Source organism: Micromys minutus (assembly GCF_963924665.1).
Source record: "Micromys minutus genome assembly, chromosome: 2".
Taxonomy (NCBI): domain Eukaryota; kingdom Metazoa; phylum Chordata; class Mammalia; order Rodentia; family Muridae; genus Micromys; species Micromys minutus.
The window spans coordinates 86597395-86624681 of record NC_137971.1 but is presented as its reverse complement, the minus strand read 5'-3'; the positions used below and the strand labels follow the sequence as shown (position 1 = coordinate 86624681).

Here is a 27287-nt window from a genome sequence, read left to right as displayed (position 1 = left end):
GCTCATCACAATCCTTAGGGATTTGCTGAATGTCATCAGGGAAAAATCACTTCCTTTCAATAAGAGGGGATTGAAAGTTATGATTTTCAAAAATCTACTCTTATAAGACCAATGGTCCTTTCCTGGTTAGTGGAAGTGTCTTAATTTACAGGTAGAAATTTTGTAGTGTTTTTCTGCTATGTGATTCTTGTTGATGCTAGACTAGAACCTAACACAAGTTGCTGTTGCATTAAATGTATTTAGCCCCTTTTAGTCCTTAGTGGCAACTAGCCCAGAGGACTAGCCGGTTTCTCACCAGTTCTGTGAAGATGCTGTCACACTGGGGATAATTCAGATCCTTCTAAGTGGTGTCCTGCTATCTCAGGACTGCCGGGATGAAATTTGTTGGTGGGGCATTGTGGATCTGACTGCTGGAAGCTGACTTAGTTTGGATCAGTTTAGAGGTGTTTGTCTAACAGCTAAAAGGAATGTGTGCTCTTGAGATAAAGCATAGGAACCTTCTTTCAAAATTCTTCCCAGAGCCAGTGCTGGTGTTGGATACTTTTGATCCCAGAGGCAGGCAGAGCTCTGAGACCTGGTCTATGAAGTGAGTTCCAGGACAGGCTACACAGAAAAACTGTCTCAAAAAAAGGAGGAGGAGGAAGAAGAAACAAAGAAAGAAAAACAGCTCTTTTCAGAGGTTTGGTAGGGGTGCAGGGAAGACTCAGGCTGGGGGATTATTTTATTCTCTTTGTCCATGCTGTCTCAAACTAGTGGACTCAAGAGAGCTCCTCCCTCAGGCTCCCTACCGACTACAGGCATAGGCCACCATATCGGGACCACTCATCTGTTTAAGGAAGAAGACCACATAACACTCAGTACAGGCAGACTTTACAGCTACATGTGGCAATTGAACATTTGATCCTGAGTAACCTAAGTTGAGCATTATACACTGTAATTCAAAGTCAACACAAGAAAAACAGAAGTCTTATTTTAAAATACTGATTAAAGTTGGGGTTGAAGAGATAACTCAGCAGTTGTGAGCACTTCCTGCTCTTGGAGAAGACTGAGGTTTGGTTCCCACCACCCACATGGCAGCTTACAGTAACTTCAGTTCCAGGAGATTGGTTCCACTCTTCTGTTTCCCAGTGGTGCTGCACACACGTGGTACACATGTGTACATGCTGGTGAAACACTCATACACATAAAATTATAGTGGTTAAAGTTTAAATAATTTGAATATATTGGATTGTGTCTCCATGTGTGTCCTGAAAGGATTAAAAAATAGAGCCTAACCCCTCCAAGGACCTCAAGCTACCTCACTCTAAAGTAGCCTTAACCCTAAGAACTCCTAAATAACTCAAATTCCAGACCCTGCCCTCTGCCAGAAAGTAGATATAAGGTCACACCCTGCTGTTCCGGAGCCTGCTTTCTATATGAAACTGGGTTTAAGGACATAGGACTGGCCCTTGAATACTCGAGTCGGGCCTAGTAAGTTAACAGGAGATAAACTGACTAACCACTTAATCTGGCTTCTGCAAACTGCTCGAGCCATAGACCCCCGCCCTAGTGACTTATCTTGACTGCCATTGTCACCCCCACCCAGGAGACCTTGCAAATATAGACCTCCGAGACTATAGGAAACTGATTGGTCCGTGGAGCGTGGGGCTTAGATAGTTTAATATGATTGGTCCCCAGAGCATGGGCTTAGTTTAACAATGATTGGTTCCCAGAGCGCGGGCTTAGATAGTTTAACATGATTGGCCTAGAAAGCGCGGGCTTAGATGATTTAAAATGATTGGTTTGTGATTTGCGGGCTTTGCTATGATTGTGATTCATGGGCTTTGTTGTGAACCCTATAAAAGCTGTCCTGGTCCTGCACTCAGGGTCTGCAGTCCTCTACCCCTGCGTGGTGTATGAAATAAAAATCCTCTTGCAGTTTGCATCAAGACCACTTCTCGTGAGTGATTTGGGGTGTCGCCTCTCCAGGGACAGAGTGATTTGGGGTTCCTTGCCTTGAGGGTCTTTCAGTCCCTTATTTCAGCTTGTCTGCCTGGGACCCCCTGAGCATTAACCCAAGTCCTCCCAACAGAGCCCAATTTCTAATAAGATGAAACAATCATGAACCAGGAAAAACTTGCCAAACTGCAGGTACACGTTTGCATTGTTGGGAAAGGCATCTCCCACAGAAAGAAGGTGGTTCATAGAACAGCCACAGCTGATGATAAAACCTGCAGTCCACCTTAAAGAAGTTAGTAAACAATGACTCTGATATTGAAGAGGTGAACATGTTTACACCTTCACCATTACAGGCTACACTGAGACAAAGCAGCTGACAGAAATGCTTCCCAGCACCCTGCACCAGTTTGGTACATACAGTTTGCCTAGTTTAAAGACACTGGCAGAAGGTGCCCAAAGAATCTGGGTGAAAAAGTGCCATTTGCTACTTACTAGAGAGATGAAGACAGTTCCAGATCTGGTGGGGAATTTTGATGAAGCGTCTAAGAACAAGGCAAACTGAATTGAGGTGACTTCTGAAGAAGTTGACACTTGCAGAAGCTCTTTAAAAATTCTTTTGTTTCTGGATCCGATAAAATTTAGAGCTCTAGCCAGGGTAGTGGCTCACAGCTTTAATCCTAGCAAATGGGAGTGAGAGGCATGTGGGTCTCTGTGAATTTGGGCCAGTCTCATCTACAAAATGAGTTCCAGGTTAGTTACACAGAGAAACCTTGTTTCAAAACAAAAATCTAGAAGTCTACAATTTTTAAGGCCAAGCCCCCTGGATACCACAGCTCTATACTGTTTTTGTTTTTTGTTTGTTTTTTTGGGGGGGAGTTTTTGTTTTTGCTTATACATAGTTCATTCCTTGTGACAAAATAAGCTGAAAAAGCCTTGAAATAAAGTTTGAAAAGTGTTAATCAAATTCTTTGCATAGTAAAAAAAAAAAAAAAAAAAAGAAGAAGAAGAAAGAAAACCTTCTCAATGTGGCTATTAGAATATTTTTTTGTTCTAGAATGCACAGTGAAGTAGCCATTAGTGACACATAATTGACCACAGACTGGAGATTCAGGTTAATATAAGAGAACTGTGATGGGGAGAAACTGGGTGTGGTGGTTTGAGTAGGAATGGCTCTCCATGGACTTCTGTTTGAATGTTTGGCTCATAGGGAGTGGCACTGTTTGGCCTTTTTGGAGTAGGTGTGCCCTTGAAGGAAGTGTGTCACTGGGAGAGGGCTTTGAGATCTCATATGCTCAAGCTACATGCAGTGTGGCTAATAGTCTCCTACTGCCCTTTGGATCAGCTCCTTCTACCAGCACACTGCCATGCTTCCTGCCACAATGTAAGCCAGCCCCAATTAAATGTCTTTTATAAGAGTTGCTGTGGTCATGGTGTCTCTTCACAGCAATAAAACCCAAACTAAGACACTGGGATAGATGGAGTTGAGGGCTTGAGAGTTGTATATCTCCCAAAAAAATATATATAATTTCAGCTCTGTCCAACATATATATATATGTGTGTGTGTGTGTGTGTGTGTGTGTGTGTGTGTGTGTGTGTGTGTGACTCTTTTCTATAGATTGGGGATCTAACTTATTTTATTATGGTAAATGCTCCCATCTCCTTCCAAAACCTTGTGGGCCCTTTGAGTAGAGGAACCATTGTTTTAGTATCTCTGGACCTGGAGACTGAGATCCAAGCATTAATGTGGGGACCAGGGAAAAAGAAAAGAGGAGGGAAAGAAATTAATTTAGTTGTCTTGGGAACAACAGGTACTTTAGACTCTGCTTGATTTCTTTCTAACCCTGAGAGATGAGGCTGAGGGGCCCTGGGTACAAAGGGCAGGCCTGGGGAACTGAGGGAGGTGAGGAAAGACTGCTGTTCTGCTTATACTATGGCACTCACCTGAGCATTTGCCTTCCTCCCTGGCTTCCCCTGGCTTCACTAGGAGTATGTTTTCCTGTTTCCTGTTCCTTTTGCCATGTTAAGAAGGCAGAAAGATGGATGGATGTGTCCTGGCTCCTCAGCTTCAGAGAGACTCAGACAAGCACACAGAGGACAGTTCCACTTTATTGATACATCGGTGTCATGAATAAGCCCAGTACAGCCAGAAGTACTGAGCAGAGAGACCTGGCAACAGAAGGAGGGAGGAATCCAGTTCATCTCCCCCAAGTCCCCAGCCTGAAAGGTATTACTACATAAGAGTAAGGGCAGCTAGGTTATCCAGTCTACAGATGCTCTGAGCTAAGGAACAGAAAACTGTACTAGTGGGCCGTGTGCAGAGCAAGGAAAAAGGAACATCAGAAGGTATCTCTTCCTCAAATGAAACATAAATACCAAACAGTTGTTTTCAACTTCCTGGCTATGGTATCTATTAAGGAGTGAGACTGGTCTGCTATCACTTCCCAGGTAGATGCGGTAGACACTATTACACCCTAAGAAACACTACCATTTTTTTTTTTTTGTCAACCCACAAAAGCAAAGCCAGTGTCCCTTTGTGAACACTGAGGAGACAGAAACTATAACAGTGATTAACTTGGCAGCATTTAAAAAGCATCAAGGATGAGGCAGAGGCAGGCGGATTTCCTTGAGTTCAAGGCTAGCCTCATCTACATACTGAGTTTCAGGCCTGTCTAGCCCACATAAGCTCCTGTCTCAAAAACAAAACAAAAAGCACTAGTAAACCCCAAGACTTCCTGTAATTATCTTGAAGCATTTTGGGTGAGTCTATCATGTCTAGGGATTACAGTGATTGGCTAGAAAATTCCGATGATGTGAATGAATGGAGTGAACTACAATGGAGTCCAGTTCGCCCATTGTTTCTATGCCCAAATTAGAAGAAAACTGATTTTCAGAGACCAGAAGAAACATTCAAGGCCATCCCTTCACCCTGGTGCCATGCACTGCTGAACTGAAAAAGAACAAAATCAATGCCCATTTCAAGACTCTGAGAATCCCTGGCCTTATTAGCCCTCGGGAAATCCAGAGACACCAGAAGGAGCCTGCAGTTTGCCTCCTTTGCAGCCAGGAGTCAGGGCTTGAGGTAGAACTCTCAAGCAGGGCAATGAGGGTGACATCTCCAGCTCTGTCCTAAGAGCTGGCCGATGTGATGCTGTGGTGAGCAGAGTACAGGGAGCCTCGGGAAGGAGCTTTGTTCTTCCCACACGAGGGATGGAGGCTGTGATGCCTGACAAGATTCCAAGTGTAAGAACTGCTAAGAGCCAAGGGTAATCTTGAAGGATTACTTACGGTTAGCTATTTTTCTGACAGTGAAATATTTCTATCACTCAACTGGAGAGGAGATTCCATTACAGGTACCTCTATGTCTGAGATGACACAACAGGGAAAAAAAAAAAAGCTTAAAAACAATCCTGTGATTTCCCCAATCCACTGAGATGGGGTCAGGTCAGGAGATATTGGGCAGTTATAAAGGTTATTCTGGTTTGTTCGTTTGTTTTTGTTTTTGTCTTTTGAGATGATCCCTGGCTGACCTGGAACTCACTATGTAGACCAGGCTGGTCTCATACTCATATCTGCCAGCCTCTCTGCCTCTGCCTTCTGGGCATTAAAGGTGTATGCCACACCCAGCTGTTAATGGCTCCAGCTACCTTCTCTCCTACTGAGGGCTTGCCCATCTTTGCTTTCCTGCCTGGAGGTTTCACCCCTCATTTCAATCCCAGGAGAGTCTCCCAGGCAGGCTTTCCCACTCAGAGGATCCAGTGTCCTCCTATTCTGGCCTACTTTGGTTTTTAACTTTGGTTTTCTTTTTTCTTTCCCTATCTCTACTTCCAGCTACTTGAATCTTTGTGACATGTAACAAAACAGACAGAAATTCTGACTGGTTCTTAGGGGTAATCAATATCCTGTACTGAAAACTACATTATCAGTAGTATCTCAGAAACTAATAATGTTCCTTCCTATCTGTGGTTTCTTTTTTCTTCTTTAAAAACGTATTTATTTATATGACTACACTGTCACTGTCCTCAGACACACCAGAAGAGGGCATCAGATCCCATTACAGATGGTTGTGAGCCACCATGTGGTTGCTGGGAATTGAACTCAGGACCTCTGGAAGAGCAGTCAGTGCTCTTAACCACTGAGCCATCTCTCCAGCCCTGATTTCTTTCTTCTTTTGTTCACTGTGAGAGACTGGAGACTGTCTCATCTTTGTAGCCTGTTTTGTCCCCTCTCATTTTTTCCTGTGGTACGTGTCCATGTGTGCCTGTGAGTAAGTGTAGAATTTTGTATGAGTGCATGGGGCTGTGCACCTGTGCACACTCAGAGGCCAGAGAAACATGTGGGTGTCCTCTGTTTCTCTCCCACACTTCACTTGGTTCTTTTGAGGCAAGGACTCTGGAGATACCCCCCCCCCCACTTCTTCAATCTCTTTCTCTCGGTCATTGGTGGTTGGAAGTTCCACTGGTGTTCCTGTTGGTTCTAGGGTCTCAGGTGTGTGTGACTATGCTCAGTTTTTGTTTGAGTTCTAGGGTCCAAATGGCAGTCTTCATGCTTACACACCAAGCACTCTTCATCAGCAAGCCATTCTCTATCCCTAGTGCTGTGTTTGAACCCAGGACCTTGTGCACATAAAACAAGCATTCCACCACTACGCCACATCCAATACCCCTCCTTTTTGCACTTTAACCTTCCTGCCTTCCTCTTAAGGCTGGAGAACAAATGAAGCAGCTTAAGGGCCTTGGTTTGGAATCAGGCCTAGATTCTGGCTGTCTTCTGCCACTGACTTCATATGGGAATATAGACAATTCATCTGCCTGTCCATGTGTCAAATTAAATGTCTGGACCAGATGATTTCTCTGAAACACCTTTCAGATCAGTTCACACTGGAAAAATCAATTACTTCAGAAGAGATTCTAACATCACGACATGTTTCTACACCTCTTTGAAACAGCTGAAAGGAAGTTCCTATTTACTATATATTTTAATATTTTAAAAAAGCAAGTATTTTCTATGGAGAAATAGAAACTGGCAGCCCTACACTGGATTAATAAAAAGCAAATTCTTGGATGAAGCAGAGAAATAGGCCACAAATAAGACCTGGCAGTGTCAAAAAAGGTGTATAAATTAAATATTGAAAGAAGTAAAAAACAATGTCTGTTTAACCATTAAGCCATTAACCAGACAAGACCCCTAAGCACAGACTGTAGTCTAGAAAGGTCTGGGTGGGAAGAAGCCCCTGCAGGATGTACTGGAGGGAAGGACTTGGTCCATAGCAAGTTGCTACTGTATTTGGTTGGACCCCAGTTTTCTCAGTCTTTCAACCTGGTGTGTGTGCACATGCGCGCACACACACACACGCTTCAGGCTGCAGTTATGCTTCTGAAGTGCTGAAATGAGAAAGAAACACATAATTGATAGCAAACTCAAAGGAGTTAATCTGAAGACAAATTAACTTGGGCTTCAAAATGTCTCATGCATACACCTGCAATTCTAGCACCTGGGCTGAGGCAGGAAGCTCATGAATTTAAAGCCAGCCTGGGCTACGTGCTAGAACCTTATCTCATGCCCCATCCCATGCCGGGCTGCATACTGAAACCCTGTTACACACACACCCCACCTTAAAAAGGCTGTTGGTTTCTTCCACCGCTCTGTGTGCTATTCTTGTTTATTATAACATGTGGGCTACAGGATTCTGTTGGACAGTCGTCTCTGGTCTGCTATGACTGAAAACTAAAGGTGGACTGTCAACCTTTACTGTCCAAGAATCCCCTTGACCCCTGTACTCACTTGTCATCATTCATAGAAACTGTCTCCACAAAAGGAATTTCTTCTCTGTCTGTCTTCCCCACAATCAGCCGGTGCTTGTCCAAGTTTATGATACACTAAAACAAAGAAGGGTCAGTGGTCACTTGTCAGTGATGCTATTCTCAGTCTCCTGCCTCTGAGAGGAAATGTCAAGGGAAATGCAGAGTCAGTCCTACCTTCAGGGACTTAAGAGTCTGGAGACCAAGCGACAAGCTTTTTTCGTTATCATCTAATAAAAACAAAACAATAAGAGTCAGACATTTCCATGCTGGCTTGGACATCAGCCTAAACACCGTTAGGTTCATTTGTCCATCCACCCACCCAACAAAACAGCCAGCTAACTACCCAATAAACATCTGGTGAACTTTACTGAGTACTTTCTCAGATCATTATAGATAAAAAAAAAAAAAAAAAAAGTAAGATCCAAAATTCAAACCAAAGTCTTTTTTTTTTTTTTTTTTTTTTTGCTGTAGAGGAGAGAGGCCTTCAGTAAAGTACGGGCAGGTAGGCAGTGTGGGAGAGAGGCCTTCAGTAAAGTACGGGCAGGTAGACAGTGTGGGAGAGAGGCCTTCAGTAAAGTACGGGCAGGTAGGCAGTGTGGGCTAACACAGAACATATGAGAAGCTCAGAAGGACAGGGTGCCATCGGACATTGTGGCAGATGAGTAAGAGGAGCTTGTCTTCACCATAACAAGTTCATGAAAAGTGCCTTTGGGGACACTTTAACTTATACATAAAAAAATAAAATAAAATCCATTTTTAGGCAAGTAAGATGGCTCAGTGGGCAAAGCGCTTGCTGTCAAATCTGATGATCTGAGTTTACTCCTTGGAATCCTCACAGTGGAAGGAAAGACCTCACCTCTGACCTCCATAAAAGTGTCATGTCATTTGAGCACACCCTCCCCAAACAAGTAAATAGGAAAAGTCGGAATTTTTTTATCGATAGAGAAGAATGAAGCTATGTCAAAGACAAATCCTCATGTTTTCTCTCATTTGTGTCTTTCATAAGGGCACATACAAGCATGTATAAACAGATTACATAAAGTAGTAGTGAAGCTATTGAGGGTAACAGTGACTGAACAGAGAAGAGTGAGAAAGTACATGTACATGTATGAAAATCGCCTTGTGTGATCAAGTATACGTGTTTAAAGATTTATGTATTTACCTAATAGTTATGTGTGTGTTGTCTGTGCACCACATGTGTAAGGAGCCGGAGGATGTCAGAAGAAGGTGTCAGATCCCTTGGAACTGGAGTCATAGGTGGTTGTGAACCATCCTATTTAGATGCTGGGAACCTAAAGTGAGTCTTCTAAAAGAGCAGGAGATACTCTAAACCACTGAGCCATCTCCCTAGCTCTTGATAAATAAGTAAGTAAATAAATAAATTGATTTTATGGGGGTACGTGCCTTTGATTTCAGCACTCAGGAGGAGGGACAGGAGAATCTCTGTGAGTTCAAGAACAGCCTGGTCTGTATAGTGAGATCCAGAATAGACAGGACTATAGAGAGAAACCCTGTCTCGATAACAAATGTTCTGGGTATGGTGGCACATGCCTTTAATCCCAGTTCTTGGAAGGGTAAAATGATCACAAAGGTGTAGAGTATACAGAAATGGGAATCTTGGTTTTGAAGAAGTCAGTATTATAGGCATGAGACCTCAGGAGGGTTTATGTTAGACCCCGTAGGTCTAGCCCCCAGTTTAACTCACCAACCACAGCTGCTGGACAATCCAGACGGAGAGAGCCCACTGTAATCAGTAGGTGCTCAATCTGCCCCACTACTTTGAGATGCCGTGGTAGAGAAAGCTTTTCTCCTTCATGCTTATGGGATTTGACATGGTCCTTTAGTCTGAAACAGAGAGAAAGCTATCATGGTCCCACTGTCTCAGAATTGGGTTCTCTGGGGACTTCCTGGGCTAGCCCACTTAAACATGAGACTTGTTTCATCACTACCTGCATTTGTGCAGAGAGGAATTGACAGGTTCAGAGAAATCTGCTCTGCATCCTAATATTCCCCCATGTGTGCGAGATAGTTTAATGAATGTGTCTTTTTACTCATTTATGGACAACAGATATCAGAGGGCAAATTAATTCCAAATTAGAAAGAGCTTTGTTCAAGGTCCATTTTTCTCCTCCTTTCTATTTCAAAGTATTGTCATAAAATTGTCTTAGTCTATAAGGCTAATGGGACAGGCACTTGTCTGGTAAGAACATTGTTACTGGTAACTGCAAAGAATACTGCGGAGAAAGTCCTCACTAATTTGACTTGCCTTTGCTGGGCTGGAAAGAAAGGAACTGCACCAAGGTTTCACACAATTACATAAGCTGATTGCAATAGCTAGCACCCAAGCTATTACAGGCTGGTGGATAAATACCTAATTATGGGCTGTCTGTGCAAATACTTCTTTCCTCCATTTCCTCTCTTTTGGTGTTACAGCCCATCCAAAAGAAAACTAATTGCAGTTTTACAGATGGTTATTAATTCCTCCGGAATCATGGCAGTCTGCTGCCTAATTATGCACCAGGACATCATTAGTCTTTCTGAAACCATCATATTGTACGCACCTCATCTCTTTACTACATTAAAAAAAAAAAAAAAACAAAGACAAAGAACTTAGGATTCTTCCCACGTGAGTTCTGGAATCTACTCTACCCCGATCCTAAACAGTAATGCACACACTAATTCACAGAACAAACTTCAGAGAGTCATGCAGTGGGTGGGAAGTGAGACTGAGGCAGAGAGAGAAGAACTGGATCATGTAATATAGTCAGTAAGAACAGAAATGAAGCTCAGCTGAGACTATGCATGTTTTGGATGAAGTTCTAAACAGGCCACTTGGTCTGTCTAAATAATTACAGAAATTTGGTCTAAGGAATAATTTGTTGTTTACAGCAGTGGACCTCAACCTGAGGCTCATGACCCATTTAAGGGGTTGAATGACTCTTTCACTAGAATTGCCTAAGACCATTAGAATTTATATTACAGATGTTTATATTATAATTCACAAAAGTAACAAAATTACAACCATGAAGTAGCAACAAAAATAATTTTATGGTTGGGGGTCACCACAACATAGGAAAGTTGAGAGTCACTGGTCTACAGAGAACTATGGGAAATAACAGGTTGATTCTAGGCAAGATACCTCAGGGAACATCTGGTACTTTAGAAGAAAGAGTAAGAAGAAGGAAGAAGTAGCAGGAAAGGTTGAGTGAAATAGCAACAAGGTCCAGAATGGATTTCTCGGTCCAGAAGAAGGAGAATCCTAGGATTTCTCTCTCCTAGTTAGAGAAAGCCATCCTTGCTTCTACATATCTGGAGTAACAACAGGACAACTTGCTGTCCAGAGAACCGAATCAGGCCATGTACTGAGCAAGAGTCTTACAATTTCTCACCCCATACTCTAGAAGCCTGCTCAGAATTTAGAAAGTGGAAAACAGAAGGCCCAAGGTTTCCTGCATTTCTTCCATTGTCTGACAAGTCGCAACACTTCCCTCTATTAAGGAAACTGGTCCTGGACTAGAGAAAAATCTTTGCATGTTTCTCTTGCTTCTGTGGATACATTCGAGCATTATAACCCTAAACCAGATTCAAGCAAGAAAACAATTACATCTGACTTCCACCCAGCACTAATTACTTACCCCAGTCTGTCCACACAGGCTGAGGAGATGAGATTATATTGACAGCCAGTGTCAACCAAAGCTCTCACGTCCTTCCCAGCACACTGCAGGAAGGAAATACACTCTTTAATAGGATCTAGAGAAGCAGGAGAGGGATGGAGACTGAGCAAGCAGCAGATGACAAATTAAAAACATGGTTTGAGAGCATCCTTCCAACTGGTCAGTGTGTGCCATCCCCTTTTCCCACTGCTAAATCTGTCTGACTGGCTCTGCTTCCTGCTAACTAAATCTAAGGCTGACAGAATACCCATAAAGGACTTTGGGAGCTTCACTCTATATACTAAATATTATATACAAAATCTTAGAAAATCATTCTGGGGGCAAATTTAGAACCTCGAGCATGCTAGATGAGGTTTTTGCTTGTTTGTTTGTTTGTTTTTGTTTTAACCACTGAACTACATGCCAGCTCTTTAAAGAGATCACACATATTTTGTAAATCTGATAAAAAGCTTCAGTATTTCTTTCCATTCAAATGTGCACACATAAAATATTGTATGCACTTCTAGTATATAGAACTTTAAAACCCACTTATTAATTCCATGTTACAACCACTGTCTGTAAAGGTTTGAGGAGAGGGCCAACTACTGGGATCATAAAGGGCACTCAAATCTTACTTTTAAGAAAACTCTAGAAAGAAAATGTTCTCTTACCTGGCAAGACACTAAAATCATGTCGTCTTCTTCACACTTCTTTAGCCCTTCAGACTTAACCTGATTGGATTTGTTGGTCTTAGAGGCCCAGGGAACACGGCTGCTCCGGAGCTTAGACAGGTTGGTTTCCATGAGGCGCCTCTGCAGAATGTTATGAGGTTGCTTGAGGGATAGAAAGCAGAGACTGCTTACTGCCAGGATACTCCCTGCTCTCCCCACCCCTGCCCCACAGAAACAATGAAGGGACTTCACATAACAGCTCCAAGTCTGCTTCTTCTTCCCTCAGGTGAGGATGGCATTGGTATTGTCAGGGTAGGTACTATAAACCAACATGTAACAGCTGATTCTGGAGTAAGCTGCTTAGTTTTGTCAACTTGACACAAGCCCAGGTCATTTGGGAAAATGGACCCTAGTTGAGAAAAAGCTCCCAGCAGGTTAGTAAGCCTCTGGCACATTGTCTTGATTGACAATTGGTATGTAAAAGCCCATCCCACTTCAGGTAGTGCTGTCCCTGGGAAGGTGATCCTCGGGTGTTTAAGAAAGCAGGCTGAGCAAGTCATGAGGAGTAAGCCACTAAGCAAAGCTCACCTTGGCCTGCACTTCATTCAGTTCCTGCCTCTAGTTCCTGTCCTAACTTTCTTCAGTGATGATTTGGGGGCTGGGATCTGTAGGCTAAAATAAATTCAAGGGTTTTTGGCCCATGATGTTTTATCATAGCAATAGAAACCTAAAGACAGCAGTTTGGTACCAGAGATTAGGCTATTGTAACAGGTCTGGCCATGCTATATTTTTGGAACTTTGGACCAAAAGTGTGCCAGTGAAAGAATATGGAGAGTCTGGTGGATTTTAAGAGGCCATACTAGAATAGCTTGGGAGATAGACATGTGAGAGCAACATGGACTGTAGATGCTCAAAATAAGAGGCTTCAGAGGGGAACATTATTAGCAGTTGGGCTAGATGCTGTTCTGTGTGTTTTGTACTTTGAGAATGTGGCTGCTTTCTGTCCTTGTCCTAAGCATTTTTTTTTCTAAGACTAAATTGCAAATTTAAAGACAAATTTCTTTGGCAGAGGAAATTCTAAGACATCCTAATATCGATTCTTTCAAATGTTATTAGTAGTCATTCTTATGTAGATCTCCTATGAAAAAGACCAAGTGAGGCAGAGACACAAAATGTGCAGCCACAAATATAAGAGAGCACCAGGAAACGTATGTTGCAGCCAGGGCTTGTGTTGAAAGAGATAAGGAGATGAAGGAATGACCAACCCAGATCTGCACTGGAAAAGGGAAGGGTCCGCCAGGGTAAGCCTACACTCAGCTAAGCCTCCACCTTACGAAAAGAAAAAGCCTAAAAAACTTTCTGCTTCTAGAAAGAAACAAACACCAAAAGCTTCTGCAAATGTTATTCAAGGGAGCAGATTCCATCCCAAGCTGGTAGCAGAACTCAGCAGTGTTGTCCACACGGTTGCTAGCTTTAGAATCAGTAAGATCTAAGTAAGAGTAAAGGAATCAATGGGCTCTTTCTCTGTGGGTTCAGAAAGCCTCTGAGGCCAGGCATGTGTCAGGGAAGTCCCTGCATGGAGGCCCTGAGAGACCATCAGTGAAATGAAGCTGGATTGTGATTGAGGCTAAGCTGTTGGTGATGCTCTGCCAACGAGACCTGCACACAGGGACTGGAACCAGCCTGAGAGACAGTTGTACCTTGCAGACAGCAAAGCTGGAGGGACAAAATCATCTAAGCCCTTGCAACAGGCATGGAGTTTAGGATTTAGGTTTGCCCTGCTGGGTAGAAACATGTAATTTGCCTTTTGCTTTTACATGGGTTTACAGTTAAGAGAATGGCTTGAGCCTCAAAAGAGACTTTGTACTTTAAAACAGTGTTGGGACTGTGAGACAAAGAGTAAGAGGACTTGAAATTGGACTAAATGTATTTTGCATTATGATATGGCTCTGAGAATTTAGGGGGCAGGTAATGGAAAGTGGCGGCTTAAATGAGATGTCTCCATATTCTTGGGCATTTGAATACTTAGTCCCTAGTTGCTGGTGCCATTTTGGGAGGCTTAGGAGGTGTGAGTAAGAATGGCCCCCATAGGCTTATATATTTGAATGGTTAGTCACCAAAGAATGGAACTCTTTGATAGGATTAGATGATATTGTCTCCTTGGAGGAAGTGTGTCACTGGGGGTAGGCTTTGAGGTTTAAAAAAGCCCATACCCCCAACACACATACACCCATTCCCCCTACCACCACAACCCCCTGACGGTCAGGATGTAACTCTCACTTCTGCTTCAGCACCATGCGTGTTGGCATGCTCCCCACCGATGATACTGTACTAACGCTCTGAAGTTGTTTGAGCAAGCTCCCAATTAAATATTTTCACTTCTAAGAGTTGCTTTGGTTGTGGTGTCTCTTCACAGCAATAGAACAGTGACTAAGACAGGAGATATGGTCTTACAGGAAGGAGGAAGTTTTTTACTTCAAAGCCCCATGATTTTCCCACTGTGACCTCACTGCTACATGTTTGTAGTTCAAGATATGAGCCCTCCGCTTCCAGCTCCAATTACCATGCCGATCTGTTACCACACTTCCCCACCACAATTGTACTGGAACCCTAAGCCTAAATAAACCTTCCTTCAATAAATTACCTTGGTCATGGTGTTTTATCACAGTGATAGAGAACTAATAATATAGGACCAACTGTAGCTTAGGGGAACCAAAGACCCTCGTGATGTGGATTTCTGCCTTCTCCCTTTACAGGGGCAACTGGGAGAAAGACGCTTTACTGTAGAACAAGTGATCTCTGTGTTTCCCTGACAGCTGTAAGTCAGTACCTTATAGAAAGGCAGCTCATTGTCATGGGTGCCCAGAAGCTCTGCTTATTGCTATTAAATGTCACCCCTATAGTCTTACTTTTCATGCCTGTTTTGCAGGTGCCTTATAGGCCTGGATCTTCTGATGGTGGCATTACCAACAGGGTTGATAGAATAGGAAGACAGTCATGGCTGAGAAAACTCATAACATACACATTTTGGGACCAGGCAAATCCCACAGGAATCACCCTCACTGATAGCCTCTATCTTGTTATTCATTTACCTACTTTCCTCCTCATCCTCTTTCTCCTCTTTACTCTCTTCCATTCCTAAACATTCTCCTACAGCATTGAGGATTTAACCTCGGGCATGCTAGTATTTTCTACAGCCAAACACTCTACCCCTAAGCTATATCCCCACTTTTTTAATGAACAAGAATGTGAGACACTGACCAAGAAGAAACCTAACAGACCTTACATGTCAGAAGCCTAATGTTAGGAAAAGGAATGGCATGTATATTTAAGTTTGAGTTTCAGTCGAATTTAATAGTTTCTATATCATATCTGAGAAAATTTCTATACACAGATATCTTATGCCCACTTTACAATAACATTTCAAAACTCTCAAAGGATAGCACTTAGACCCAAGATTTGACCAACCACATTCTTCTTCAGATTCAAAGGGAAAGATGTTACTCTTAGAAGTCCGAGCCCAGAAGGTTCCTGGGAAGGGGACTAGCAGAGGAATGGTCTTTATTATAAGCTACCTTACTGTTTTCAAAGGAAGAAGAGAGTCAGAGCTATGACTCACCATAACTCCAGTGAGGAGAAGAAATAGATTCCCAAAATACACTGATTCTTGGCAAAAATCAGTATCTTTGGGGAAAAAGAGGAAGACACTCCGATGAAGGAAATAAAGAAATTTGTGAGCTGACCAACATAGATATTAGGAACCTAACTTGAACCCTCTGGAAGAGCAAATGCTCAAAATGGCTGTGCCATTTCTCCAGTCCCTGTAAACATTTTAAAAATATTTTCATCTTACAGTTGAATGGATTTGTGGATACAGAACCCATGAATATCAAAAGTCACTAGTACTGATAACTTAAGAGATTTATGTTAGAGCATCACATGTATAGAGGTAGTTATATTACACACAGTTTTCTCAATCAGCCCAAAGTCCTGGCAAAGCTGAGCCGACTTTGGTATTATAACATTAAGTATTAGAACATCTACCATCAGGGGTGTAAGTAGGGATGGAAACTGAAAAGTTTGCTTATGACTCCCATTTGACCCAAACAACTGGGAAGAGTGCTAAAAGTTTACTTTGTAATTTAAAAGACTAACTGGTCAATAGTTTGCCTTTCAGATGTGTCCAACAGCTATTGGATTGCTGGGTTCCACACTAAGAACTGAAGGATGTGGATTTAAAGACTGGAAGGGCAAAGCCTAGTACAGTGAAAGAAAAAGAAAGTCTATCTCAACATATCATATCCCTGGTCGGACTAAAAAGGACAGATAAAAAGGTATCACAACACCATGAAATATCATGACAGCAATCCCAAAAGCTCCCAAAGAGAAAAATATGACACAGATACAAAGGATTAGGACCCAGAATGATGAGGAATAATACCTCCAAGAATCTAGCAGTGGTGCTGGAGAGATGGCTCAATGGTTAAGAGCATTGGCCGCTCTCCCAGAAGACCTGGGTTTGATACCTAAGCACCCACATGATGCCCCACAACCTTTTGTAACTCAAGATTCAGAGAATCTCATGCTAGCTTCTGGCCTCAGCTGGTACCAGGCATGCATATGGTATACAAACATATATGCAGCCAAAATACTTATAACAAATAAATTTTTTTAAAAATTCAGTAGACAAGGACAGCAAAGGAAATTCTAAAAAGCAGTGATGGATTAAAAGTTTGCCTATTAAAATCAACAGCAGCCAGACCAAAATGAAATGAGAAAATGGGATTCCAGTAAGAATGTCTTAAAGAGGGAAAAATGGGCTAAGCATGGTGCTCTTCTTAGTCCATATAATGTTACTCATATGTATATGATTTTGGGGTTTACTACTCAGTATTTGGTAACTAATTAGTGGAGATGCTCTAACTCCAACCAACACTTGAGAGGTGGAGGCGGGATGATCAAGTGTTCAAGGCCAGCCTTAGCTACATAGTACAGGATGAGCCTGGGCTGCATGAGACTGTTTCAAAAACAGAGGAGTCATACATCCCGTGTCAGAGTCTAGCCAGATATCTCACACCTCACCAAAGAACCTTCTCTTTGCAGTTGACAGAGTGTTACAGGAAAACACAGCCCATGAAAATGTAAAGACCAAATGATCATGCGGTGCTCAGCAATAACTGATACATCTACCACACAGCTTCTGCCCCTGAAGCCCAAGGAACACCAAGGAAGAAAAAGTGGAAAGAACGTGAGAACCAGAGGAACAGGAAATCTGCGGTGAGATGGCTTTTCTACAAGTGAGAAGTCACCACATGACTGCCTAAACAAGGCCTGACCAAGGACAACACCAATAGATACGCTGACGTGGAAGGGGGAGATCTCATGGGGACAAAGAACTATAGGCAACTTAGGAAAGCTGCCAGTGAGAGAAACAGTCTTCCCTGGAAAGAGCCCCTCCCCCGCCCACTAATTGGTTATCCAATACCAAGTGGTAAACCCCCAAATCATATACATATGAGTAACATGCAGACTGATAGGGCTGTACTTATATTTTTATTAAAGAAAAAGAAGACAGGAGATTGAGAGAGAGGAGGAAAGGAAGAAAAGGGCCAAGCAATGGTGGTGCACGCCTATAATTCCAGAATTCCAGAGACAGAGGCAAGCAGATCAGTGTGAGTTTTAAGCCAGCCTGGTCTACAGAGTGAGTTCCAAAGCAGCCAGGGCTATACACAGAGAAACCCTGTCTTGATAGTGATGATGATGATGATGATGATGATGATGATGATGATGATAAAAGAAGAAGAAAGAGGAGGGGAATGATGCAATTATATTTTAGTTTAATTTTTTTTTAAATGAACTTGTAACTGTAGTTTTAAAGCAATTTCACATTGAAAGTTAAGTAAAGGAAAAACTCAAGGAATGCATTTTGGAAAAATATATAACAAAGAAAAACATCAGTACATTTGTCTTAGCTGTGAACAATATGAACATGGTCATAATATAACAGTAAATGTTGATTCAATCCAAAATAATAATTCAACATAGTTAGTATAACAGGAGAGAGGATATGATGAGAAGGTGTGGTGGTTTGAATAGATATGGCCCCCACAGACTTGTGTAGTGAATGCTTGCCCCATAGGGACTGACACTATTAGGAGGTGTGGGCTTGTTGGAGTAGGTGTGGAGTTGTAGTATCTCCTAACGGCAATAGAAACGCTAAGGCAGAAGGTATAAGAGAATGGAATTTTCACTCATTCAAAATGTTTTAAAGTTCAGAGCATGTGTGTACCCATGCACTGCACCAGATACACTGGGACCAGAGGACAGATTCTGGAGTGTGTTCTCTCCTTCCACCATGTGGATCCCAAGATAGAACTCAGGTCATTAGACTCAGTTGCAAGTGCTTTCACCTGCTAAGCCATCTTGCTGGTCCATCTTAGTCCATTTTAAGAAGACCAACACATACTAGTAAAATCAATAAATCAGGAATGGGCATGGTGATGCATGCCCACTAATCAGGAGGCTGGGCCAGAAGGATCACAGGTTCAAGATCAGCCTAGACAATATAGTGAGAGCTTTTCTGAAGAAAGCAGACATTGCTATATCACCGTTTATTTAGACAAATGGTGATCTCACATCACAGGAAGGATGCAGCCACAAAAAAGGCCAGCTTGCCGAGGTTTAAGCTGAGTTCTAAAGGAAAAGGAAATTTGAAGGGACACTGCCTATATTAACTCAGCATATTAAAATTTTCATTTCTCTTACACATGCTTCCATGGTCATGAGCAAGGTCCCTAGATCCAAGCTTCACACCCATATTCAAAAGAAGGAAGAGGACAGGGACCATCCTAATGCCATATGTCCCTTCTGTCAGGAAGGCTAATGTTTCCCTAAAAGTTCCATTAGCAGTGTCCCCTGTATCTTACTGGTGAAATTCAACAGCCAATCCTTATTTCAAGAGACCTTGGAAAATAATTTAGCTTATCTAATTTCTATAGACAGTCAAACAGAAAAGGACTAAAAATGGAAAGCCACATAGATAACTAAGGCACCTACCAGAACATGCAAGCACTAAATTATATATCTGTATGCATATACAGCACACACAGTAATTGATTATTTAATTTTTAAGCACATGTAGTTGTGTGTGTGTGTGTGTGTGTGTGTGTGTGTGTGCACAACACAATAGGCCAAGCACCTCAAGTTCTTATTACTATACCTTATCCACCATGATGGTCTGAACCTTTATTCCACGAGTCCAAATAAATCATTTCCAAAAGTTCCTTCTGTCAGCAATTTTGTCATAGTAACAAGAAAAATAACCAATACACCGCTTAACACTCTTTCCCTCACAGCTGCCTTACTCAGTGCATTAAATTTATTTTATTGAACTATTCGAAATTATGTTTTGGGGTGGGGAGTGTACAAGAATGCAAATGTCCTCAGAGAACAGAGAGAGCATTGAACCCCTGGATCTTGAGTTGCAGGTGGTTGCATCCACCAGGTAACCACCATTAACCTCAGGTCCACTGGAAGAGTATTGTGTTAAAAACCTTGAGCCATCTCCCCAACCCATACTTGGTGCTGTCATCTACAGATACTCGAGATTATTGTCCAAACATATATAAATTCAACATATTAGTTACTAATGGATTTCTTCCATATGTTTGTTATCAGAAATGTTGCAAAAAGCTTGCATTTTTTTTCTTGAATATCTCTCCCAACTAGCGGCAGAAGCCATCTTTCTATTTGTCTTGTCTACCTCTGCTCCTTTTTAAAATGTCAGCATTCTTAAGTGCTCTATATTTGGCCTTTTTCTCACTTTACATATTTGCCATGGGCGATTTTATCTGCTTTCATTGCATAAATTACTCCCTTCAAGGACAGCTCAGTCTCGAGTTTCAGGCCTATAGACCCCACTATGCTCCTCTACGCGGACACTCCATGGGCACTTCAGACTCAATTTGTCCTACCCATATTTCCATAAAGGTTGTTTCTTCTTCTCTGTCCTCTATTTTGGTGAATAAAGTGACTTCTTCTCATATATTAACTATATTTCTGCTGCCACTGCTAAATCTAAGCATTTGTAATCCTAAAACATTACTCTCATGACCTCTTCCCCTTACAATTTCTCTTGCCAGCTGGAACAAACAAAAATTCTCTCCATTTAGCATTCAAGATCTACTAACTACCATTTATCCTCCTTCCCAACCCATCTACTTAATTATCACAGCACGAAGGCTTCTACTTTTAGCAAATTACCACTTGTCGTATATTACCTTGAGCAAATCACTAATCTCACTAAGCTGTGCTTTCTTTAACAGTGATAGAGGAAGTCCGAGCTCCATGTTCGGTCAGGAACTTCTCCTTCCTGCCAACCTTAGCAAATTTACTTGGCTTGGTTTGGTTTGATTAAGTTTTGAAATGGGCCTCACTATATTGTCCAGTCTAGTCTTAAGTAGCTTGGAACTATACAAGCAGTGTACCCAACTCATAGACACATTCTTTTAGTTCTTTATTTTATGTGCATGGATGTCTGTGTACCCCAGAAAGGCCAGAGGAAGGGAGGAGTTAGATCCCCTGGAACTGGGGCTACAGAACGTTGTGAGCCACAGACTGAGTGCTGGGAATTGAACCCCAGACAGCTGCAAATGCTCTTTAGCACTGAACATCATACACATCCTTTTCCTCTCCTCTCCTCCCAAGTGCTGCTTCCTCTCAACCACATCTACAGCCAGTATCCTTTTCCTCATCTTTACTTCCTCCGATCTAACCCAGCTGCCACCATTTCCTATCCAAAGCTCAACCGCCTCCTAGTTTATCTTCTGATTCTTCTGGTTCCCTTCAGTCTCTGTACAGTGGCCACAGTTAAGGTGTTTGTTTGTTTTTAAGTGGGTGCAGAGGCTGGGAACATAGTTTAGTGATAGAGGCTTACCTAGAACATACCATCTCTGGTTCAATGCCCACCATTGTGTTTCTGTCACTGTCTCCTGTCACCACACTCCTTGCTCATCCCACAATAGCTGCTCTGTCCTCAGTTCTCTAATTCTGTGAAGCATCCTCATGGCCAGACCATCATACCTGCTGTGTCTTTCGTTTTTTTTTTTTTTTTTTTTTTTTTTGTTTTTGAGACAGCTTTTCTCTGTGCATCTGGCTGTCCTAGAACTTGCTGTGTAGAACTGGATGGCCTTAACCTCAGAGATACACCTACCTCTGCCTCTGGAGTGCTAAGATTAAAGTGCACCACCACCTCTGGTTTATCTGCTGTATCTTTTTCCCAGAACATTCATTCTTTCCTGACATATTTTTTAATTAATTGATTGATTGATTAATTTATGTATGAGTGTTGTTGTATTCAGACACACCAGAAGAGGGCATCAGATCCCATTACAGATGGTTGTGAGCCACCATGTGGTTGCTGGGAATTGAACTCAGGACCTCTAGAAGAGCAGTCAGTGCTCTTAACCACTAAGCCATCTATCTCTCCAGCCCTCTCCTGACATATTTTACTCCCTCATTTCCTCCAATATTTCCATAAGGGTAATCTTTTAAAACAGTATTTTATTTCTTGACACTTGCATACAGGTATGCAGTGCATCTTGACCATATTCACCCCAGTTCCATTCTTACTCTCTCCATCCCATCACAGGTGCCCTTCTAGAGGCTATAATTATACAGGCCTTTTGAAGCTCCTTCTAAGGCTACAAAGTTCTCTACTCCTAGACCTATGGCATTATAGATAGCTAATCTATAGGGCACCAGACGGAGCGGCTCTAATTGACAGAGATCTGTTCCCATCAGGTATTTGATAGTCAGTTTCCCTCACTGTGTTCTACTACCCCTCTGGCCTTAATTCCAGTTAGTTTGCCTAAAGCTATTGGTTATATGCAGACTCAAACATAGAAAGGAAAGAAAAATTTTCTTTGCTACAAGGCAAGGAGGGATATAGCCAGACAGGCCAGTAGTAACATCATGCAAGAAACACAGCATATAATCACACGGCATACTGCTTTCAAAGAGGAAAGTCTTTAGTACAACAAGAACTTTTATTAACCAAAGCAGGAAAATTACAATAGGCAAAACTCTAAGAATAAAGATGCTTTTGTCTAGCTCTATTATTTTTTTAAAGATTTATTTATTTATTATATATAAGTACACTGTAACTGTCTTCAGACATACCAGAAGAGGGCATCGGATCCCATTACAGATGGTTGTGAGCCACCATGTAGTTGCTGGGAATTGAACTCAGGACCTCTGGAAAAGCAGTCAGTGCTCTTAACCTCTGAGCCATCTCTCTAGCCTCTCTATTATTTTTAAAGTCAAATATAATATGGCTCATACATTTGGTTTTAGTTCTTAATTTAATCCAAAAGTGCCCACAATACAATGAAATAATAAAATAAGGGAGCCAGACATAAGCTATAAAAATTCATTTCCACAGCAGATTTTGTAGCAGCCAACTCCACACACAAAGGAATTGGGCAAAGGCACTACCCTGGGGCCAAGAGAATACGGCCATCTTTGGTCACCTTACAGGTGCTATCTGCTAAACCAACAGTGTTTGCTATTGAACCATAAACATTACAGAGATAGCATGGTACAGGTTGATGATTCAGAAAAGCCAGCAACATAACGAAGGCACAGGATACTTACACAATGAAAAACACTGCTAAGACCCCGGCGTCAATAGGAGTCGGATTAGTGTCCTCCTCCCGTACCTCCTTTTTCTGTCCCCTTTCTATTGGGTTGTCTGATAAACTACTTCGAGTAAAAACTACTGTTAATTTTAATGCCCTCCAAATTTCACATCGTAGAAGAAAATGGAGTCAGCATGATCTGTCTTGCCTGTAAAATGAGCTGAGAAGATATGTTTCTAAAATCCTTCTGAGATGGTACTGAGGCTGCAAAATCAGTTCCAAGACAGCATCAAGCGCGCTGTTTCACCCACCCTCCCCCAGTCAGCCCTGGTTTCTGGGAGGTGTTCTGATTCCTCCCTGCAATCACTTGCACATTGAAGGTGTGAGCGCAGTGAGAGGGGGAAATGGGGTACAGAGCATGTGAGCTATGGTTCAGGGGTTCACAGTGAACTGCCGAGTGTTACCTCATAGCTGTGCTCTGAAAGCATCTTCCTTACAGCCTTCAGCTGTGCTGCCAGCCCCTTGTAGCTAGGCTGTGACGGGGGTCAGAGAAGAATTACCCATACGTAGTTCAAAGTAGTATATGGGATCTTAGGAAGAAGGATGTGGTGGTCATTCTCGTTAGGTAATGTCTTAGCCACTTAAACCAAACATCAGAGCCTTAGATACGGCATTCTAAAAGTCCACGTTTTGATCTAATAAGAACCCCCCCCACACACACACACACCTTATTGAATAGGATTACTTTGGTCTGAAAGTGAGAAGATTCAGAGTGAATTTGCCAAATGAATCATGACTGCTTTAAAGTGAAAGAACATGACTGGATCATCTATCCCCAGGCTGAAGCAGAAAAACAGCTTTAAAAACGGAGTAAGATAATTGGAGCAACTTCCCCTTCATAAGAGTATCTAACACAGGCAGGGAAAACCTTTGTATTGATGAATTGTTAGAACTATTGGTGGGGGAGGAGCAGAAGCTCTTGCCTCTGTTGCCATACTGGGGCCAGAAATAGCAATCTCAGTGAGCCTAAGGCCAACAATCACAATTCAGTATTTCAGAATCTCGAAATGTAAAAATACTAAAAAGATTATCCAAAGCATTCATTTATTTCTACTCCAAAAGACATTTAATCAATGTTTCATAAAATTTCCCACAGATAATGAAACTATAAATTAAAAAAAAAACAATCAAAGCTAGGAGGATGGTACACACCTTATAATCTCAGCAATCATGAGGCTGAGACAGGAGATTTAAGAATTAGAAGCCCACATGGGCTATGAGATGAGATTCAAGCCAGCCTAGATTATATAGATCAAGATCCTGATGTCTCATGGGGGAAAAAAAATCTTTTCAAAACAACAACTTCAAATGAAGCTACAAAGTTACATATAAATTTATGAGCAAGAGGCTAGAATTAAATATAGGTCATATCCTTCAGCCATTCAATAGATGGAGGACAATATGGTTTTGGATTCTGGCCCACATCCTGAACTTCTACTTAATACCAAGAATAATACTGCCAGAAATAAAAAGACTGCAACAGCCCCAGCTCCAACTATGTACGTGCATTATCTGGTCTGTTGAGATGAAGCAGTTGGGGCTTCCTCCATCTTCCCAGTCTTTAGAGGGAAGACTGTGGAGGAGGGATAGTTCAGAGTGGTGAAGAAATGTTTAGGTTCTGGAAAGATGTAAGCTTGACCCCTATTCACCTGTCCCACCCCCCCCCCCCACTTCCCACCCAGGGCAGAAAATCACAGGCAGATTAAGACCAAAACTAAACTAAGTAGATTTGGGGCGACGGGGAGGAGGGCGCAATAGAAACAACCAAAGTCATACAGATTCTGCAACTGTCAGGAAACCTCGCTTTTCACTGTTTCTCATTCACCCCACTAGTCACCTTAGTCTGGGATACAGAACTGGCCACGCAGCCTGTGAGGAGGCAGTGGGAGCCAGGACTTTTTTATGAGGCTCCAGCTCCAAGAGCCAAATTAAAGATTCTGGATAAACCAGAGGAAAGGAGATCTGAGGGCAATAGGGCAGGGTCTCTTTCTTCCTTGGACAGGGAGGAGAGTGGGGAGGGAAGGAGGAGACTGCGTCAAGGAAGAAGAGGCAAGAACTAGACTTCAGGGATGTGAGATAGGGAGGGGTTTTGCAGAGCACTGGCCAAGAAGCGGACAGCGACAGGCCTGGCCAGTGACTCAGTGAAAGTGGCAGCGAGGGCCTGGGCGTCAGTGACAGCCCAGAGGCCCGAGACGGGCGTGGCCGATGATGGGGAGCTCACCGTGTCCTTGGACGAGCCCAGCTTTTTGAGGCCGTCCAGGGGCAGCAGGTCGGCGGAGTCTTTGTGGATGAACTGCACCGCCTGCTTCATCCGGCGCTGCTGCCGCAGGGACGCCGCTTCCCGCATGTCTGTCTCCTTGCGGCCGCCCTCGGTGAGGAGCCCTGAGTAAAACATCGCTGTGACGCCCGCGGCCGGGCAGCCGGGTGTCCGTCCCTCCCGAGCACCCTCAACCTCGAGCTCCTGGACAGCTCCGCGAGAGCCTGCTCCCGCGCCTTTTATAGCCGAGCGTGACGTCACGGGGAGCAGCCAGTGCGCGCGGGAGAAGGCGTGGCCAGCAGAGCGCCCCGCCCCTCTGGCGCTCGGGTCAGGGACCCGGGTGGGGTTTATCTAGCGTCAACCACCCACCTCCGTTCCATCACCTAACCTGAGGAAAAAGCCAGCTCGGGGCAGCCTGCGGTGAACCGACTGACCCTGGGGGTGCTGAGGGTCTAGCGGAGCCGCTTCGCCTGACTGTCTCCTCTCCCGTGTGGGTTGCCCTGCCCTGCATGCACTGCATGGAATGGGCTGTGCAGCCCTGTGCTCCAGCAGCCTAGCCTCTTCCACCCTAGTCGGCGCCTTCGGGCTCTCGGCTCACCTGTCCACGCCGCGGCTGATCCCGGGATCACTGACAGCTGAGCCATGCTCGGCTTTTCAGAGTTGCACCTCTGCGCTCCGAAGTTGGGAGAGCTCCTGATTCCTCCAACTTCAGGTCTGTGTCCCCACCCACTGGGCCACGTGACTGCGGAGGGGGCCGGGAGGATGGGCTGGAGTGGAAGCCTTCTGGGGACCCCTCCTCTTCTTGGCACCCTCTGTCCCGAGCGCTGCACCAGAAGTTGGGGAGGCAGGTCTGGTCTGAAGCCTTCACTGGAAGTACTCGTGCTCTTAAGAACACCAAGAAAGCATCTGAAGGGTGTGTAAGGGTGTGTGTTTTTGTGTGTGTGTGTGTGTGTGTGTGTGTGTGTGTGTGTGGTTTGTTTTTGTGAACACTAGATTTGATACTGAGGGATAGAGGTGGAATGCATCCTTGTGTGAAAATTGAAAGCCATTTCTCTTTGAGACTCATTCATACTTTCTAGCCATTCTAAAAGGTATGTTTTGTTCCTTCTGGGTTGGAGTCTTGACATATGACTTAGTACAGATCACATTTCTACATGTGATAATCACCACACTTCTCTTAACCTCAAAGAAGCAGGCATGAATCAGAAAAGATCTGCACTCTGAGAGCACCATAAAGTCTCGATAATGGCACTTACTGAGCTTTTATGGTTGTGAGCTGGATACTCGAATGAACACTTGCAATGCAGTATCTCTGTGAAGGACAGCCGCTGTGAGCTCACATTCATCACCATCCCCTTTATTCAAGCAAAGACCCGAACCACCCATCTCACAGACCTGTAAAGAGCACTCCAAAAGGTGTCTGCACTTGACAGAAGGACACACACACCCTCTTCTGAGACTTCATTCTGCACTTCAGCATCTTGGATTTTTTTTTTTTTTTTTCCCAGTACCAGGAAGAAGTCTTTCTCCCTGTTGCCAAGCGGTTTGCCTTTGGAGAACCCTCTAAGTGGTATGTTCCCTCTCAACCTCTTCAATGACCCATGCTTCTTCTAGATCTTGGCTCAATCTTTGCTTCTTTCAGAGGACATCTCTGACATAGGTTGGGCATCCTCCTGATTGCTTAGCATCAAACCCCCAATCCTGAGGAGGCTATCAGTAAACACTCATACCTGCTTGACAAAAAGTTAAAGCCATGTCTCAGGAAAACAGGAAGCAGAGCTACAGTATCTCTCTTCGGAAGCTGTGCTGGCCTTCTCAGACCTGGAATAGCTGGGCTTACTTCCCTCTGCCCTTGCTTTTGGAGCACACAGACTATACTATAAGAAAACAAAGAAAGCTGCTCACCTAGCTTCAAGGAAGCCCCAGGGCAGGGGGCCTTTCGACACAGAGAGCAGGCAGGGCTGCTCAACTCCCAGTCTTCTGGCACACTTTCATAATGGTTGCCCTGGTTCCTTTCTGTCCTGTATCCTGGGTTCCTGCCTGGGTGTTCACCCAGGGAACTGTGAAAGACAGCCCTGCCTTGTCTGTCTAGACCGGTGCCTCCATTCTTGGCAGGGTGTCAGAACAGCCCAGCAGAGAGGACCCATATGGCTTGGCTTGGGACAGCATCTTTCCTCTGGAAAGAAACCAGGCAGCTAGATGCTCTGGGGAAGGAGTTGGAATTCTTGAGACAGTTCATTTCAGTCTTGCAGCCTGTTGTTGCTGAGGAT

At 43.4% G+C, this 27287-nt stretch overlaps 1 protein-coding gene across 1 annotated transcript; it reads right to left on the bottom strand.

The window, feature by feature from the left end:
• Positions 1–7303: 7303 nt before the first annotated feature.
• NRIP3 (nuclear receptor interacting protein 3) lies at positions 7304–25661 on the bottom strand (the record flags this gene model as incomplete). The annotated part of the gene is made up of 8 exons (XM_080913022.1): positions 7304–7319; positions 7720–7814; positions 7914–7966; positions 9445–9584; positions 11375–11457; positions 12064–12225; positions 24982–25142; positions 25616–25661. 8 exons carry the CDS (start codon positions 25659–25661, stop codon positions 7304–7306), a joined length of 756 nt encoding a protein of 251 aa, XP_080769148.1.
• Positions 25662–27287: the final 1626 nt, after the last annotated feature.